The sequence below is a fragment of the Nannobrachium achirus genome (genome assembly GCF_963921795.1).
Source record: "Nannobrachium achirus genome assembly, chromosome: 2".
NCBI lineage: Eukaryota > Metazoa > Chordata > Actinopteri > Myctophiformes > Myctophidae > Nannobrachium > Nannobrachium achirus.
In genome coordinates this window covers 39,086,473-39,104,439 of record NC_137811.1, presented here as the reverse complement: position 1 = coordinate 39,104,439, position 17,967 = coordinate 39,086,473, and the positions used below count along the sequence as shown (strand labels likewise).

Below are 17,967 nucleotides of genomic sequence, written 5' to 3'. Positions count from 1 at the left end.
AATTATGAGTGTGTTATCAGTGTGGTGCCTCGACCCTGCAGCCTGTCACATCTGTCTTATCATCTTCTCTGTTGCTGCCTGCAGTTCCGATATCGTCATCTACACAAAAAGGACAACATAGCATGCACATGTGTTACTTTGTGGCTGTAATATGATGCTGACGCAATGTCTATGCTATTGCTGTAACGTCTTGTATGAGCCACATTGGTCGTAGCTGTAACTGGTAGGCACAGCAATTGTCATATCAATTCATGTGGGCTACAGATAAGACTTTGTTCAGGATTCGGGATAATATGGGTCTGTACCGAATTTGTCAGGATGTCTGGGCACCCTAGTTAGGCTACTTCTCTAATATTATGTTATGTTTGTTAGTCTATAGTCTGACTTTACATGTAGTTCAGATTTGTCCCCTTTGACTCAAAGCTTCTTTAGCTTGCGGTGGCAGTATTGTATTTTTCTAGGCATTGAGTGACTAAACTATATAGTGTATCTTGACAACATTGTCTGTGTTTTTGTTGTTGTTGATGTGGTGAAGACCAGATCCCAGAAATCACTGAGTTGGAGAAGGATGGTCTGTGTGACATTCGACAGGGAGACTGTTCCACCATCCACATCTATGGCCAGGGTTTTAAGGATTCCTATGAGCTCAAGTGTGAGTTTGTTAAAGAAAAGGTACTTTGGTTTTATAAGCTTCTGTGATGAGTTTTGTACTATTTAATGATGATGCCAATGCGCCTCATACTTTACTCTATGTTAAAGCTGCATAGTATCAGGTGGGTAACCAATTTCATCCAATCAGGAGAGAGAACCCATTTATCAGCTTCAAATTTATAGTGTTCCAATTCCAGTTATTTATTTGGGTCTTTTTATGCCTTTATTGATAAGTATACAGTAGGTTGACAGGAAATGAGGAGATAGATGGGGGGGGGGTCACACGTAGCAAAATTCATTGGAACAGGGCTCAAACCCACAACACGCTGCTAGGCCGTATTACCAGCCTAGGTGCCTGGACCACTACACCAGTGGCCTAGGCCTCTAACTCTAATTATGTCTGACATCTCTCTTGATTGGATGAGATTGGTAACCAGACCTGAAATACAGTATAGCCTATCTTCTGTATTTAGTTAAGAGCTGGAGAGGCGGTTAGACCCTTTAACACTTTTTTTTTTTCTTTTAAAGCCAGTTTTTGCATTTGTATTTGTTTTAATAATTTTTGTATATGATAGAGCCAGATGAAGTTGATGAATTGTGTCAAATGAAAGCGTAAGTGTTCCATTTATATTTAGGTTGTTCAACACTTTTTATTTTCTACCTTCTTTCTTTGTATTCATGGGTTGCATTTGTAGTCCTACACCAGCCATGTTGAGGACCAACCCAGGTGTTCTGATTGGCATAGAACATTAGTTCTGTGCCAATCAGACAAATAGAAACACCTGTGTTGTCCTCAACATGGCCATTTAGGACTTCAAATGCAACCCATGAATAGCTTGGACATGAATGGCTCACAGTGGTGACAATATTCATTACAATTAATAATTCAATACATGTATAAAAGGTATACATTTAATCTCTCTCTCAATCCTCAATCTCTCTTTCTCCTCCCTGGTCATCTCTACTGTCCTTCCTTCCACCCTCTTCCCCCATGTGTTTGCCAGTTTGTGGAAGGGGAATGGGTGCTGGATGATCCCCAGTTTGCCCTGGCCACTTTCCTGGATGTGACTGCTCTGGAATGCCAGCTCCCCCTGGAGGACAGACAAGCTCCTGCAGGCCAGGACCAGCAGATGGCCCCAGACAGACCTCTGGCCCGCTGGCAGATCAAAGTCAGTCACAAACTGTAGCAGCATCTCTCTTCACTGATTCATGCTTCTTTGTTTACACAGCCGTGTCGCTCAACAAAAATATCATAACATCATCGTTGTTGAGCACAAAATGTATGAATTAGCTGTTAAGCCTCGCAACGTTTTCGACGTTTTTCACTTGACCTCCTTTCTCCTCCAGTTCTCCTCCTCCCTTGGTCTCTCCCACTTCCTCTGTGACTATACTAATTTTCTTTTCCTTCCCCCACTTTCTCTCCATCTCAAAACAACTGCTGGCAGCTGGCAAGTTTAAGATCAAGTATAGCTCTTAATAGAGATCTGTGCTGAAAATGTTAGTCAGAGATGATTATATTACTTACTTATAGTATTACTTACTGTACTTATTAGCTAGCTGCTACTATGGAACAGAGGCTTTCTTCAGTGTTCAGAATTGTATTCAACAGTGAGAAACAATTGGAGAAAGGTCAGTGTACCCAAGTGCCATGTGGCTGCAAGATGGCAACCAACCTCTGTGCATGCTTTCTCACAGCAATCAGCTCATGTGAACGGAGAACATTTAATACCAATTCAGCCGTCACACCTTCACAGCAATAGCATTCTCAGAGCATATACTGAATAGGCATGCATCCTGGGCATGTCATAATAACAAGTGATAATAGACAAACATGAAACATTAATTAAGTGAACATTCTGCAAATAACACTCAATAAAAATAGACAAACTAAATAGATAGAAACTCTACTGAATAGTTGAACAGAAGATCTATCGTACATGCATATGGGTTATTTTCACTATTTGACATATAAAACAAAGTATTTAAAGGGTAGCTGGTCTCAAAAAGTCAAGTAAAGAAAAAGTCAAATGCAAACTCACAGAAGAAACCATTTGACTATTTGAATGGTGGCCATTATTACTTTCCCGTGGTACGTTTTTAAAGTGAACTTATATTTATTATGAAGTATTTAGGAGTCCCCTTTCCCACCATATGACATTACTCAATCCTTACTGTTGGCAGGTGTCCAATGATGGCTATGGCTACAGCAATGCCAAGATTCTCACACTGTATGACGGAGCCTGTCAGATCTGTAGTCTCAACACTGAAGTACTCTGTACACTGAGGGTGAGTATAGTAGTGGGAACTAATTCCAGATATGCTGTTGAATTGTAACACATGGCATTAGGACTATTTGTCAAACACTATGTGGGAATGTGATCTTCTGCACCAAAGGTTGTTTGTGAGAATGTCATGTGTGAAACAATTTTGAGCTGTTTAATTACGTAGAGCAGCACATGTCGGCCTATGTCGCACGATATACAACAGACATGTAGTCTAGTAAAACTGTGTGTGGAAACAGGTCAATTTGCATCTATGCAACCACAGACCATGACTTTTGGTCAGCAATGGTCTTCAGTATTCAAATTTTTACTCTGCAATACAATTTAAAGAGTTTCAATTTCGCAAAATTAATACATATCTTTTTTAACAATCCACAGAGAGTTTAATGTCATGCCTGCAAGCTTGTATTGTCCGTATTACAGTATGTACAGTTGTTGCATAATTCCTTTTGGAATGAAACTGATTAAAAGAAGCTACATTGTTTTCTGCAAGAGCTAGAGCATTTAACATGCAACTAAAATGGGGTTCTGTTGATCAGAAAAGATCTGTTAGTAATTTCGCGTAGGAAGTAAATACTACCCACCTGGGTTGAACGTTTAGAGGGTGAATGTTTGGCATTCACCCTGTTAGGTTTTTCTTACTACTGGATCTCTGTCACAATTTAGTTGTTTGCATGGAAAACAGAAACAGCTTTGTTCTCCTTCTGGCTGAGAGCAGTGTTGTGTTCTTACTTCAATGTGTACTTTCACTGCTCGGACTAGGAGTTCCATTCCTACAGGAGTCAATTATTATTGAGATTAGTATTGATTAAGGCACTTCAGATTAAAGTGTTCAAGAAATGGCAAGTATTAGCCAGTTTGTTTAAAATAAACACTCAATTTGATTTAATTTCAGACTCATTTAAATGTGCTGCCTTTATTTCCTAGGAGAAAACTTGCAACATTGATGGTCTGTGCTATGCTGACGGGGACCACAATCCCAGCAGCCCTTGCCTGATATGCCGACCAGAATCCTCCAAACGCACTTGGTCTATTGTAGACAGTATGTATAACAAGATATCAATCTTTTTACATTTAAAAAAAGTAATATATTATATGGCTGTATAATGCTCATATCTTTATGGAATTATACATGATTATGCTGCTTTCTCTTTAGACACCTAGGGTAGAATTAAATATCTCATTCCATTTACATCTACATTGCTAGTAGTTGCTACAGTACATGTCTTCAGTTACGCGAGTGTACCTGAAATTATGAGAAGAAATTGACAGTTGTAATTATACCATCTTTTTTTATTTTATTATATTTTAGTATTCTTCAAAATGTAGGATGTACACAAAATAGATGACAGTTGATATATTATTTCATTGTGTTCCCCTTACTTATAAAGTAATATGATCATATTGATGCGATCCACCAAATAAGCCACAACATACTTTGTAAACAGTGTGTGGAGTACATACAGTATGTGCTTTCTCTTCTAATAAGGTCTTCAATCAATTCTTTAACTCATTATTTACTAATTATTTACGAATACATTTATCCACTTAATTGTTCACTGCACCAGAGAATGCTCCACCAGAGCTTCAGCCTCTCCCGTCTGGCATCCAGGCCTTCCAGGGGGAAAACTTTGTCTACCAGCTACAGTCCCGGGACCCCGAGGGCTCATCGGTGTTCTTCACCATGGAGTCCGGTCCCGTAGACGCATCCCTGTCTCCTGCTGGTCTCCTGACATGGAAGGCCTCCACCCAAACCTCTGGTACACACACCTTCCAGTTCATCCTGACAGATGACTGTAATGCTGAGACCAGGGCCTCTGTGCAGGTATTGGTGGGAGTTGATGTGCATGTGATTTCTTTGTAACAATTGAGTATATCAGTGGTTCTCAAAGTAGATTCCAGGGACTTTATGGGGACAGAGTACAAACAAGGGACAGAGTACAAACGAATACAAACGACAGAGTACAAACGGAACCAAATGAAGTTCGTACACTGTCAGAGTTAAGGGGAGACCTTGAAATTTGAACCACTGATCTATATCAATATAGGCATAGGAAATCACTGAGAACCATTTTGAAACACTGGCAATCTCGAATTCAAAAGGTTTGTCTGGTCCTTTATGTCACAGACAGTAGTTAGTTACCCACTAGGGGGAGCTCAGTGTGTGCAGTCTGAATGTAAAGACTACTAATGTAAGAAGTGCGTCACAAACGTTTAAATGACCAAGACAACGTTCACTTGCGGAGTCTAGCTGGACAATCTGATAAACCACATCTGCAAAGAACGTTTTGCCTCTTGTTAGGAGCCGGCTGTGAACATGTCAGACTGGATTCTAAAATATGAATGAGTCTAAAGCTGCACAAACAACTAAGGCTCCGTTTTTGTACTCCATTCCTCCCAGGTGTCCGTGCTCTCCTGTGACTGCCTGAACGGAGGTTCTTGCGTGACCAACATCAACTTTCCCACCGGCAGCGGGGAGTACCTATGTGTTTGTCTGGAAGGATTTAAAGGGGACAGGTGTGAGGTGAACATTGATGACTGTAAACCCAACCCCTGCAGACTGGGTCGCTGTATAGACGGCCCAAACTCCTTCTCCTGTATCTGTCCCCCTGGAATGACAGGTAGCCATTTGCATAAAAGATTAATCTGAATCGCTTTGACTGTCAAGATAAATGAAGTTACTGGATTCTATCTTCCTGGCATTGGCTCAAGACAAAACGAATAAAGTAAAATAAACAAGCTGACACAGAACAAATAGGAACTCAGAGATGATGCAAGGCGACAAAGCAAGCCAATAGACAATACAATAGCAGACAAATTAATACAACATCACAAAACTTTTGCTGTAAGTTAATTAAATGTTGTAATGTTTTGCCACGTGATGTTTTGCATGTTTTCAGGTCATACGTGTAGAGAGGACATTGACGAGTGTGTTTCCCAGCCATGCTTCCCTGGAGTGGGCTGTAACAACACGCAGGGCTCTTTTGTCTGTGGTGCCTGTCCACAGGGCTACAGCGGTGATGGAAAGAGCTGTGCACGTAAGTCCAGACCCCCCTCCCTGTTTCATCTCATATACTATAATACAGGGATCTTCAACGATTTCAGGCCAAGGATCCCTTAGTTGATTCCATATACACTAGGTAGTTTAATCACGTCAATTTGTGTTTTCAGATATTTAACCACTTGAACCGTCAACACTTAATTAACTTGACCTTTCACCCTGTATTTAGTCTGCTTCTTCCCCTCTACACCAAACCTCTTTGCCAAAAATAGCTTGTGTGCGTTGTGAGCTTGTAGATCTGCTATCTTTGGCTAAAATTCTCAGATTATGGACGCTAGGGTTCAAGTGGTTCATATAAAAAAGGAGAAAAAAAGGTTTCTATCACACAAAGATTTGGAGGACCCCCTGTAGTAACTCTGAGGACCCCCTAGGGATCCCGGACCACCTGTTGAAGACCCTTGGCTTTCTATAATACATTTTAGACATTTTAGATTGACTTGAATCTGGATGACGGCAGTGGCAGTCTACATCCCCGGACCAAACAGTAGCGGTTGGCCGTGTTACAAACATGGGTTGAATTGGCAAACTAATTGGAGAGAGAAGAAAAGAAAAGAAAAACCCCAGGCCTAGCCTCTTTCTGTTTTCTCAAGGTAACACAGAGTCCCTTGGCAAGGCTGTGGTCACACCAGCGAGAGTCCCCCAGGCTTCAGGCAAAACCAAATCCTCTGGACAGTCTCCCTGCTCTAGAAGGCCATGTCACCCTGGTGTTCAGTGCTTTGAGAGCACCCATGTCTCAACAGGGTTCATCTGTGGACCCTGTCCACTTGGCCTACAAGGGAACGGACAGACATGCAAGAGCTCCACTATAGGTGAGAATGACACAATTATTGTAGCGTATCATTGATAATAATAATACTACAACAACGGCAGGTCTGCACTGTCAGAGATGACATTCCCATAAGCTTGACCCTCCTGTGATTTTAAATGGATAGAAAGATATTTGAAGAAATAAATTGATAGATTGAAGTTTTATAATATATATACATATTTGCTTAGCTCAATGGACCTGGTAGGAATAAGTAGTTGTGCAGGAGTGGCTCAGGAGGTAGAGTGTTCGTCTTGGAATAGGAAGGTTCCTGGTTCGATCCCCGGCTCCTCCTGGCTGCGCTGCTCAGCAGGTTGGTGCCATTCATGGTTTCCTCTGCTGTGAATGTGAAATACATTGTAAAGCGCTTTGGATGAAGGCGCTATATGCAGTCCATTGGCCAACTCATGCTAATTCCCCAGGAAATAGTTTTACGTCTTCTTTTGTTTTTGTCTCGTTCTTGCTCAAGGTGATGTTTCTGTAAATGTTCAAGCCCTATCCTCTAACTTCCAGTGTTTTTCAGGGCAGAGAATAGTCACCAGCAGAGCAAATGGAAGATTTCAAGTCACAGAACCAGATTCCAGCAAAGAGATCCCTGCCATCTCATCTTCATCCTCACCCGCTCTACCCAGAAGACCCCTTGACAGAAGGACAAAAACAGAAACATACATTGTTCCTACAAAGAGGGTGTCATCTGTAGACAGGAAGACGAAAACCAGCCCAGTGAACCAAACGGTCACTGTTGTGTCCTCCCCCACTGTCCACAGTGTGGAGGAACATAGAGTTACCTGTGCTGACTCTCCTTGTTTCTCCGGTGTGCAGTGTGAGCCCACGACCACAGGATCCTTCAGGTGTGGCCACTGCCCCTCTGGTTACACTGGGGATGGAATCACATGTAAAGGTATAGCTTTCAGTATCTTCTTGAGCGTGCTCACTGAACTGCAATAGATTCACAAGAATTACTTTGACGACAGTGATTCAGAACCATAATTGATCGAAACATTCAATGATAGTGTATTGCGACCGTAGGTCGCAGTTAACTATGAAAACCGGAATATCTTGTTCGTATCTGAGTCAGTGAGTAAGTAAACGCCTCAATGTCTACTGTATAGTCTATAGATAGACACCCTATAGAGCTACGAAGTCTGACGTCATTTACACATCCTACATGGTTCCTGTCTTTTTTCCCCCCATTCTGAATTCCCATAGACTTTTTTCATATCACGTCATATAAGAACTGTGTTCCAAACATAAACAAATGATCTCAGTGGTTTGACTCATATGGATATGAAGAATCAGCTGATGGTGAGAAAACGCTAATGTTACTGTCGCCGAATTAGTTACATTTTCACCAGAAACAGACTGTATCAAATATTAGTGACTGACTATCATAAACCATACAGAGCCACCTCCCCGACAATATCGCGAAGACCGTTTGTTTATTTTTGGACCTCAATGCTTATATGAGACGATTTTAAGATGACCCAATGTTATTCTCCATAGAGAAATTACTTCCGCGAACCTGGGGATGAGTGAGTGACGTCATGACGTTCTCTATATTATTGACAGTCTATTGTGACATCAAATTGTTGTTACTACACATTGTTGAGATTGTGACATCACATTGTTGTGACATCACCTCATCAAAGTTCAAACCCTGGATATTCAAACATGGAGATGACAGGATCATCACCTAGATCTCCATATATGGAGCTGACCTCTACATCTGATTCCCAGATGATGCCCTGTTAGGGCAACCACACAACCTTGATTTTCGCCCTTAGGCATCTTACTGGTTATATCCTCTGATTGTTTATCTATAACAGTATGTATTCATTCATTATCGTGTTAAGGAGAAGTAATGCCATAATGGATCGACGCCTATAGAAACAGTTTGCTTTTGTTTTTCAGCTGTTTGCCGGTATCAATGTGGAAAGAAGATGGAATGTACTCTTCCCAACACATGCACTTGCAAGGAAGGTTACACTGGATACAACTGCCATATAGGTGAGAAAGAGAAAGAGAGAGGGAGGGGGGGGACTGAGAAAGAGAGAGAAAGAGAGAGAGAGAGAGAGAGAGAGAGAGAGAGAGAGAGCATACGCTGGTGAAACAATCTACGTACATGTACTACCTCTGACATATTCCTTTTCTTCCCAGCGGTCTGCCGGCCAGACTGTAAGAATCAAGGGAAGTGTGTGAGACCTAACGTCTGTGATTGTCCTGTGGGCTACAGTGGGAACACCTGTGATGAAGGTAAATAGCTTTATCCTCTAACTTCCAGTATAAATAATAATAATACTGAAGATAGTGTTTATCACTGCCCTGCTGTGTAACAAAAACATACCACTAGGGTGTCATTGCCTAATGACAGCTTTGTCATTTTAGAACGGCCCTGTTTCTGGAACTAGTCTACTAAAACTAGACCAGGTCAACCTGGTTGTGCCAGACCCCCTGTCTGTCATCATCATTTATGCCTTTTGTAGGCATGTCATCATCATGTCATCATCATATATACCCTTTATATAGAAAACCCGGACCGACATTTGCTTATGTAGGCCTACCCATTTCATGGGTCTGGCAAACATAGTTGTAGGACATGCATGCTTCACAACACAAATATTTAAATGCTTAATATATTGAATACAAGTAGGACTTCTTCCTGTGTGTTTCTTGCTTTGTAGCTAGCTGTGAGCCACCCTGTCAACACAGCGGGACCTGTCTGGCCAGAAATCACTGCTCCTGCCCCTACGGTTATGTAGGGCCCAGATGTGAAATCAGTGAGAAATCATTCAATTACTCTGATTTGATATAGCAATGTTGTCTTATCTTTTATAAAGATTGTAGCAATACGAGATTGGTGGGTTTTACTGCAGTAGGACAGGTCACAGAAAAATGTACTACATTATAACTGACCTTAAAATGATTACCTGGCCATTATTTTTGGCCCTCGATGCATTGCACCCTGCAGCAAACTCCACCCATCTTGAACATTATAAGAAGTCTAAAATAATGTAGAAAATGTAGATCACCCAGGTTTGTTTATCTCTGACTATGAGATAAAAGTGTGGATACTAATAGTTTTTCTCCCTACTTAGTGGTGTGTAATCGACACTGTGAAAATGGTGGTGAGTGTATTTCCCCTGATGTCTGCAAATGCAAGCCCGGCTGGTATGGACCTACATGTAATTCAGGTAATTCAGATGACACAGAAAGGGGCTCAGAACACATCGGTTATATCTTTAACAAGTTTAGGTGTTTGATTTGAGTGTACTTCTCTTCCATAGCTGTCTGCAGTCCTGTCTGTTTGAATGGAGGAACATGCATTAAGCCTAATATCTGTGCCTGTCCCAGTGGCTTCTATGGCTCCCAGTGTCAGATTGGTAAGTTATTGTGCCCAGAGATGGTATAGTAGTTAAGGCCCCTGAATCCATATCCACATGTATACTTGCTGGCCTTGGATCAAATCCTTCTATTATCCCTCCTTCTCTTCATTCCTCATGTTGATTCCATCTGATCCTTCCTTCTGTTAGTCTCAAAAAATAATTATAATAGCAGACAGCAGTCTAGTCCCTTAATAAATATGTAAATATGATTAATAGAGGAAGTTTTTTCAGATGCTGGATTTGAGAGTCACTCAGTTGTACAATATTAAATTAAATATGGATAAGACCCCTTTAAATTCATATTCAAGTCTACAGTAAAACAAAAGTTCCAAACTGTAAATGATGAGAAAAGAAAAAGTTATGTTCTGTACACTTTACAATTATTATACCAGCAAGTAACAAATTGCAGAATGTTTAAAATATTATATCTACTGATTCATTATGCATGTTATGTCTTTCAGCGGTGTGCAGTCCCCCTTGTAAGAACGGTGGTCAGTGTATGAGAAACAATGTGTGTTCTTGTCCTGACGGCTACACGGGAAAGAGATGCCAAAAAAGTATGTCTTGTTTAGCTTTATCTGAATGAAAGTTTGCTGCTATAGGACATCTCATAATAACATATTATAAATACTGTATATACGTGTTCCAGGTGTCTGTGAGCCCATGTGTATGAACAAGGGGAAGTGTGTGGGTGCCAACACATGTTCCTGTACATCTGGGTGGAAGGGAAAGCGCTGTAACATACGTGAGTGACACCCTATATTATCTAAACAAATCATGCCTGTTTCAGCTCAAATTTAAGCCCCAAACTATTCTCTGGGACTCATATTTAAAAATACTATATCCATCGTTTTATAGCTGAACCTGGTTTTGAAATCATGCCTGTATTGTAGGCTATCTCATCCAAACTGATGAGCAAGGAATCCGAAGGAAGCCTCTTGTTAGCTAAAATTATACAAACATATTGATTGAATAGCAGTGTCCAACTCAGCCTAACCACAGACAATGTAGATCTGGTGTTAAAAGGATGCTGTATGTATTTCACGTTTTCATACATTAATCTGTTTACTATGTAGCTACGTGTCTGCAAAAGTGCAAGAATGGTGGCGAATGTGTGGGACCAAACACCTGCCATTGTCCAGTTGGTTGGGAGGGCCTTCAGTGTCACACCCGTGAGTCTTTTGATCCCTTGGGGATACTGTTGAATGGAGGGAAAAACACCAATTTATTTTGCATTAATTGTGTATCTACGGTATTAGTGGGAGAAATATGTGAAAAAGGTGTTCACTTCCGGCAGAAAGCGTGAAAGTTTGCACCTAGGGGTATTTTTGTGCGCTGAATTCAAAAATTGACGGTCCCAAGCACTTTTCTCAAATTCACTTTTCTCTCATTCACTTACCATAGGGTTAGGGTTAGGAAAAAAAGACCCCCCAAAAATCTTCTTTAAGTAGCATGTGAGGGGTCTATCTATGGGGTTTTCATGATTCTGAATCCATTCCAAGCATTTGTTTTGCACAAAAAACATTCCTTGGGGAAGAAATGGACCCCACAAACTATGGTTTAGTGATGAGTCATCACTTTTCAAAGTTTTGTTTTGTCCATTTCTCGGAAAGGAATGTTTTCTGTGCAAAACAAATGCTTGCAATGGATTCAGAATCCCAAAAAACACCTAGTTTGACCCCTCACATGCTACTTGAAGAAGATTTTTTGGGGGGTCTTTTTTCCTTAGTATGGTAAGTGAATGAGAGCCACCAGATCCCATGGGAAAAGTGCTTGGGACCTTCAATTTTTGAATTCAGCGCACAAAAATACCCCTAGGTGCAAATTTTCACGCTTTCTGCCGGAAGTGAACACATTTGCCTTTTTTTGTTACATATTTCTTCCACTATATAGGGAAAAACATGACCCTATTTATGTTATTACATGAGTCTGTGTCTGTATCTATAGTAAGAAATGTTTCCCCCTTTTATTTTTATCTTCAACTAAAATCTTAATTCACAAGCTCTGATATTTTCTCTGAATGTTTGCCCCAGGATAGTGATGCTACGGTTCATGTGGTTAATATCGGATACGTTGTCCAATATTTATTTCACATTTAGCGATCTGTAAACAGCGATGTTTGAACGGTGGGAGGTGTGTCCTTCCGGATTTCTGCCACTGTCGTAAAGGCTACAAGGGACTCACCTGTGGAGTAAAGGTCAGCGCCTTCTCATGATTATACTGTTGCCATGTAGTATTTATTGTTCAATACAAACATCTTTTTGTATTATGTTCATCTTTGTATATTTACAGGCACCACATGCATGATGGAAATGAAACGCTGCAATGAAAGTAAAGTGCCTACGAAATGCACAAAGCAAGAAAAGCACCACAGCGTTGTATGTGTGACACTGTGTGTGCATGTGTGTGTGCGTGCGCGCGCGTGTCTGTGTGAAAAGGCCTGTGTGCTTGTGTTTGTGTGCATATTTAAACAATAGCAGTGGGACTTGATATATTGCACTTGTGGTATGGTCCCTGTATATCACTACCTCATGACTCGGAGTCGCACATCTGTTGCCTGCATAAGGCTACGAAGCAGTTCTTATGCAGATATGTTATACAGAAGCTAAGTGTTACTGCACAATAGTATGTAAAAGAAGCAAAAGACTAATGAATGAGATGGCAATGTGCGATGATTCATTGATAAATGCGAGATTGTTTCTAGATGATTATGCTTTTAGTTCCTACATGTTGTATTGTGTAGTTTGCTGTGTAATAGTCAAGTATTGCTTGATCTGTCAACAATGTGCACTGTTTCTCTGAAATCCTCTAGCTTTGTTTCGCTGATAATGATTAATGTCCATTTCACACATTCTATTGTTTTATTATGAACATATCAATATATAACGAGACTGCATTGTTTTTTTTGTGATTTAATATTGTTTGGTTAGATCTGTCTACATTTTGATGTAGACAGATCTACTGTTATTCCACTGAAGACGTATTTATCAAAATGATGACCTGTTGGTGTTCTACAGGATGCAGTTGTTTGTATTGTTTATTGTTAAAAAATGACATCTTAACAAACTTATTTTGTGTTGTACATTAAAATAAAAAATATATCTATACTATTTCTCTTATGCCTTCTTTGACAGAGGTATTTTGCTCAAATCGACTGCATATACCTAGTCACAATGACATACACATTTCACAAACATTCATTTAATGTCACAAAATACAGTACAGTACATAGTGTGTTCATTCAAAGATCATTTTAAAACAGGTTCAATGGTTTACATTAACATTACACATGGTAAAACAATAAAACTACCATAGCACCAGTTCAACACATGTAGTAATATTCCACATGAGTTTAAAGGCATTAATTGGTCCTCATTGACCCCTTAAGCCTGAGTTATACTTAGTGTATAAGTTGCGTGTGGGTGTGGTGTGCTGAAAATAGCAGATCTACAAGCTCACAAGGCACTGCAACGTGTTGTGGCCAGACTGTTGACTCCCACAAATTTCAAATGCTTCCATCATACAGTCTGGAGAATGGATGCTCTGATCACAAGCAAGCGATAAAGCCTCTTCTTGTGAAGCCTCTTCCACACTTCTGTTTCGCCTTTACAGTCGCACAGATTTATCCTAATATAAATCAAAATAATCTAAGCATAGCTTGCTGCTTAGCAGAAATGGAAATAAAAATAATAACGTAAAGATATTTTAAAACATATTTTCGAGAACAGAAATTCCAGCTTCCTCTTGGATTTTCGGGAGGTGTACAAGTATTTCCAGACTCTATAGCATACAGAGATTGTGGAATAGTTGTCTGGCTACCCGAGACTATAAGCTTGTAGATCTGCTATTATTGCACAAGTATAAAACAGGCATACCGGCAGTAAGTATAGGCATACAGGGCAAACTAGTGAAACTTTTTCCTTTCCCCACAGCGAGGGCCAGAGTAAGGAGGGCGACAGCGGCAAGTCTCGGGAGAAATACACTTCCCTCCGTTTAGGCAGGGCCGACTGCATACAGCTACAACAGAGAGAGACAGGGAAAACAATCAGGAAAGAATTTAGTCGATGGTGCACTGTAAAATCGTCTGTGTTAAACCTGGGTCCCCTGCACAAGTGCTGATGTTTTTACCAATGACCTAATGGAGCACACTTGACAACCACTAGTGGTCCTACATCTAAATGTCTCAATACAAGAGCAGGGAGACCAACTACAACCACCGCAGTTGTGTTAGATGTTTCAACATACTCTACGATACAGATCAGTCCAAATAACATTTTATTCACTATTAAAAGGTTACATAGTGGAAATGTAATTGAACTCTGAGACTGTAAAGAATGGGATTAGGATTAAATTAAGTGAGATTTTAAGGATGACAGTTTTCACTGAGGAAAGAAGCATAAGAAACAAGGAGATAACAAAACAGTTAAGAACCTTTAAACCTAATCGTACAAAGCCCAGTGCACTCTACAGAGATGAGGACAGTTTGCCTTATGGTAGGTGGCAGATTTATAATTCAGTGCAAAAGCATTAACCATTCTGCCTCATCTTAACTTGTTGACAGGCTGATTACTGCAGTTATTAATTATTTAGCACAATTTAAACAAAAGCGTGTGTGTGTGTGTGTGTGTGTGTGTGTGTGTGTGTGTGTGTGTGTGTGTGTGTGTGTGTGTGTGTGTGTGTGTGTGTGTGTGTGAGAGAGAGAGAGAGAGAGAGAGAGAGAGAGAGAGAGAGAGACAGACAGACAGACAGACAGACAGACAGACAGACAGACAGACAGACAGACAGAAAAGGCTAAAAAGACAGACAGAGACAGAGACTGACCAGTATGGCAGGCTCCACCAAGCCACCCTTCTGGACAGCTGCAGATTCCTGGGGCAACACAGGTTCCTCCATTCCTACACCCTTGGGGACAGATAGCTGGGGAACAGACCACAGTAACACATTCTCAACATACCAGCTAATACCTCACCAAATAATTCACAAGAATAAAGTCTATAGGAGTATAGCCATTAACCAATAAAAAGTGATATCCCATTTATGATAACTGGATTGACTGTGGCAGACGATACTCTGCATGGTAGTAACTTTAGAAAAGGAATTGGAAAGGCAATAGTCTTCAGCTCTGTTAGATAAGGGAAAGCCTTTAAAGACTTGAGCTTGAATGATACTTTGTTGTACGATGGTGTCACAAGGGGAAGATAGCCACTCTACAAGCTCACAATGCATCACATCACATTGTGAGGTTTAAGATCTGCTATATAATGACATGCCCAAAATAGGGAAGCCCAGTTGAAAGTGGTCAAAGTCAGCAAGCCAACTTTTGATGCATAGCTCCAGCTGATACATCAGCCAGTCACATTTGGGGACTTTGACCTTTGGTGCTAATAGGGTACTTAAGGCTATTAACAGACCTTCTTGACACTTGGAGCCAGACCAGCTTGATAGACAGATGCACTTGGCCACTCCGTTGACAGCAATGCATTCCCCTCCATTCCAGCATCCACCAGCACACGTCACTGACAAGTACAAATGATTTGATTGATCAAACGAACGAACGATTGATCATTGATTGTGTCAACATTGGAAATTGGGGAAAATAATCTATGTACTTGTCTTGAACAAAAAAACAGAAACACAATAGCATACACGCTTTGCACTTTTAGACTATTGTCTTTTAAAAAATGACTACAATACATACGCCATTATAAAGTGCATTTCTTAACTCCTATTGGTTGGTGGTCAGTTTATTCAAACACTCCATACCAGTTGCAAACACAACACCTACCTTTATGGCAATATTTCCCCCCAAATCCATGGTGACATCTGCATTTCCCTGGACGAAGACACTCTCCTCCATTCTTACATTTGGGATAACAATTAGCTGCATTCAACACAAGAAGAACATTCAATTCCATTCAACACATACATATAATTTTGGGTCTGTGTATCAATTATCACTTCTAAAGCTGCCATAAAAATAAAATAAAAAATCACACTGACAGATATCTGCATGCATGGCTATTAGCTTATTCTATAAAAGTTTTTCTCAATGTGGGGCCCCAGCAACCTGGGGTCCTTGAGGGGATTTTAGGGCTTATCCAGTTGAATGATTGATAGAATCTTCATCTTTACTACATGTACGAGAAAACACAATTTAACAATAATTTATTTGAGTTTCTACTTTGTAGAGTTGATCATTATTACAAAACATAAGCCCATGCACATTAACTCACTTCAGTCCTATTCGAAAATAGCTGATCTACAAGCTCACAATGCATCAAGATGCGCCACACTGTGAGCTTGTAGATCTGCTATTTTCAAAAGTTTTTTTTTTAATAGGCCTACATTTTATACATTTGAAAACTTGTGAAATGGGATATCAATAGGCCTACTTTGTACTTTTCTCAAGTAAATTAAAACGGGGGTCCTAGTAATGAAAAAGCTTGTAACATCACCATACTGGCAGGTATCTCCTTCATAACCCCTGGTGCAGAAGCAGGTGTTGTTGCGGATGCACACTCCTGCGTGTTTGCACGGTGGATCGCACTTTGCCGCGGGATCGAACACGAAACCCACCGCCACTCCTCGAGGTGCGTCGGAGCCGCGCGCTGCGCACAAGCCCACCAACACCACCGCCAGCAGGAGCAGCAGCTGCGAGAGCCGCCTCGTCCAAGAAGGAAATGAAAGAGCCATTATTAAAGTACTAATTAAATCAGGCTTTTCGCGACTTTTTTTCCAACTCTGGATTCTGGAAGAAGATGGAAGTAGAAGAAGAAGAAGCGACGTGCAGAAAGTCTCCAAACAAGCACCTCTCCTCCCCCTCGCCCCTGTCTGTCTGTGTCTGGCTGCTACTAGAACAGATAGAATCTACAAACAAGGTTAGTGGAGGCGATGTCAGCTCAGCAGGGGATGGACTGGCCTCACTGGGTGGGGTGGGGTGGTCTGCTTACTTCTGGGGGCTGGCCTGAAGATACCCTACTGTTGTTACTGCTGCTTTGCTTACCAAAAAGAACATATCCAAGCCTTGTTAAAGTGTTTTTATGTAGTGATGCTAGCAGCAGTGTATACTGTATAGCTGTGCTAATAGTGCAAAATCTGTAAGTTTATGCAGTGATCAAGCTTTTTAATTTCAACTATGCAATATGGCCATCATGCCATGGCCATTTATGGATGCCCATTTGATTCAATTTGTAGTTTGTCTGGGAACCCAATCTATAGACCCATTTAACAGAACGACCAAATTGAGGTCCATTTGGTTTCTTAAGGACCCATAATTTGGTTCCTAACTAATCATTTAGCTGGGGACCCCCTGGAACCTCCCAGGACCATAGGCTTCCCCGGACCCTATGCCTACATTTGAATTCCAATTCCAAACTGCTTATTCTGAAAGGGATGTCCATTCATTGTTTATAGTCTAGGATAGGGTTACCCCGGGTTACCCAACCCTTCTATTTCCAGTATGACCTGGAAACCAAGAGACAGAGCCTGTGGTGTGTGTGGGCGCGTTATGGAGGTGGAATAGCCACAATTTGTCTCTCCACAGAGAGAGCCTGCATGCTGCGGACCACGCGGTCATGGAGGGGATTGAGGACCGGCTGGTCCTTGCTGCCTACCTGACCTTGAGAATGGACCACTCCCTTCTGGCGAGCAAAGAATGCATCAGCATGACCATGATCTTTGATTTGGACATGCGTGCCTTCTTGGGTGAAGTTGTGGTCTTCCACTGCAGGCTCTGTCTCCTGGTTTCCGGGTCCTACTGGAAGGCTTAGTGTTGACCCTAGCCCT

The 17,967-nt window shown here is 41.1% G+C and overlaps 2 protein-coding genes across 2 annotated transcripts in view; one reads left to right on the top strand and one right to left on the bottom strand.

The window, feature by feature from the left end:
- vwde (von Willebrand factor D and EGF domains) overlaps positions 1-12,397 on the top strand; it is a gene marked incomplete at both ends in the record, with an annotated part of 40,277 nt that extends 27,880 nt beyond the window's left edge. The window contains 18 exons of the mRNA XM_080741851.1: positions 536-672; positions 1,656-1,820; positions 2,833-2,937; positions 3,861-3,975; positions 4,502-4,758; positions 5,335-5,554; positions 5,834-5,971; positions 6,585-6,803; positions 7,269-7,700; positions 8,711-8,806; positions 8,957-9,052; positions 9,481-9,576; positions 9,895-9,990; positions 10,084-10,179; positions 10,644-10,739; positions 10,832-10,927; positions 11,259-11,354; positions 12,282-12,397. Coding sequence (XP_080597977.1) covers positions 536-672; positions 1,656-1,820; positions 2,833-2,937; positions 3,861-3,975; positions 4,502-4,758; positions 5,335-5,554; positions 5,834-5,971; positions 6,585-6,803; positions 7,269-7,700; positions 8,711-8,806; positions 8,957-9,052; positions 9,481-9,576; positions 9,895-9,990; positions 10,084-10,179; positions 10,644-10,739; positions 10,832-10,927; positions 11,259-11,354; positions 12,282-12,397 — 2,672 coding nt within the window. The remainder of the gene's footprint in view (positions 1-535; positions 673-1,655; positions 1,821-2,832; positions 2,938-3,860; positions 3,976-4,501; positions 4,759-5,334; positions 5,555-5,833; positions 5,972-6,584; positions 6,804-7,268; positions 7,701-8,710; positions 8,807-8,956; positions 9,053-9,480; positions 9,577-9,894; positions 9,991-10,083; positions 10,180-10,643; positions 10,740-10,831; positions 10,928-11,258; positions 11,355-12,281) is intronic.
- Positions 12,398-14,086: 1,689 nt separating this feature from the next.
- On the bottom strand, positions 14,087-16,875 carry seraf (Schwann cell-specific EGF-like repeat autocrine factor; the record flags this gene model as incomplete). The annotated part of the gene is made up of 5 exons (XM_080741841.1): positions 14,087-14,199; positions 15,004-15,099; positions 15,594-15,698; positions 15,968-16,063; positions 16,638-16,875. The coding sequence occupies 5 exons, from the start codon at positions 16,873-16,875 to the stop codon at positions 14,087-14,089; spliced, it is 648 nt and encodes a 215-aa protein (XP_080597967.1).
- Between the last annotated feature and the right edge of the window lie 1,092 nt (positions 16,876-17,967).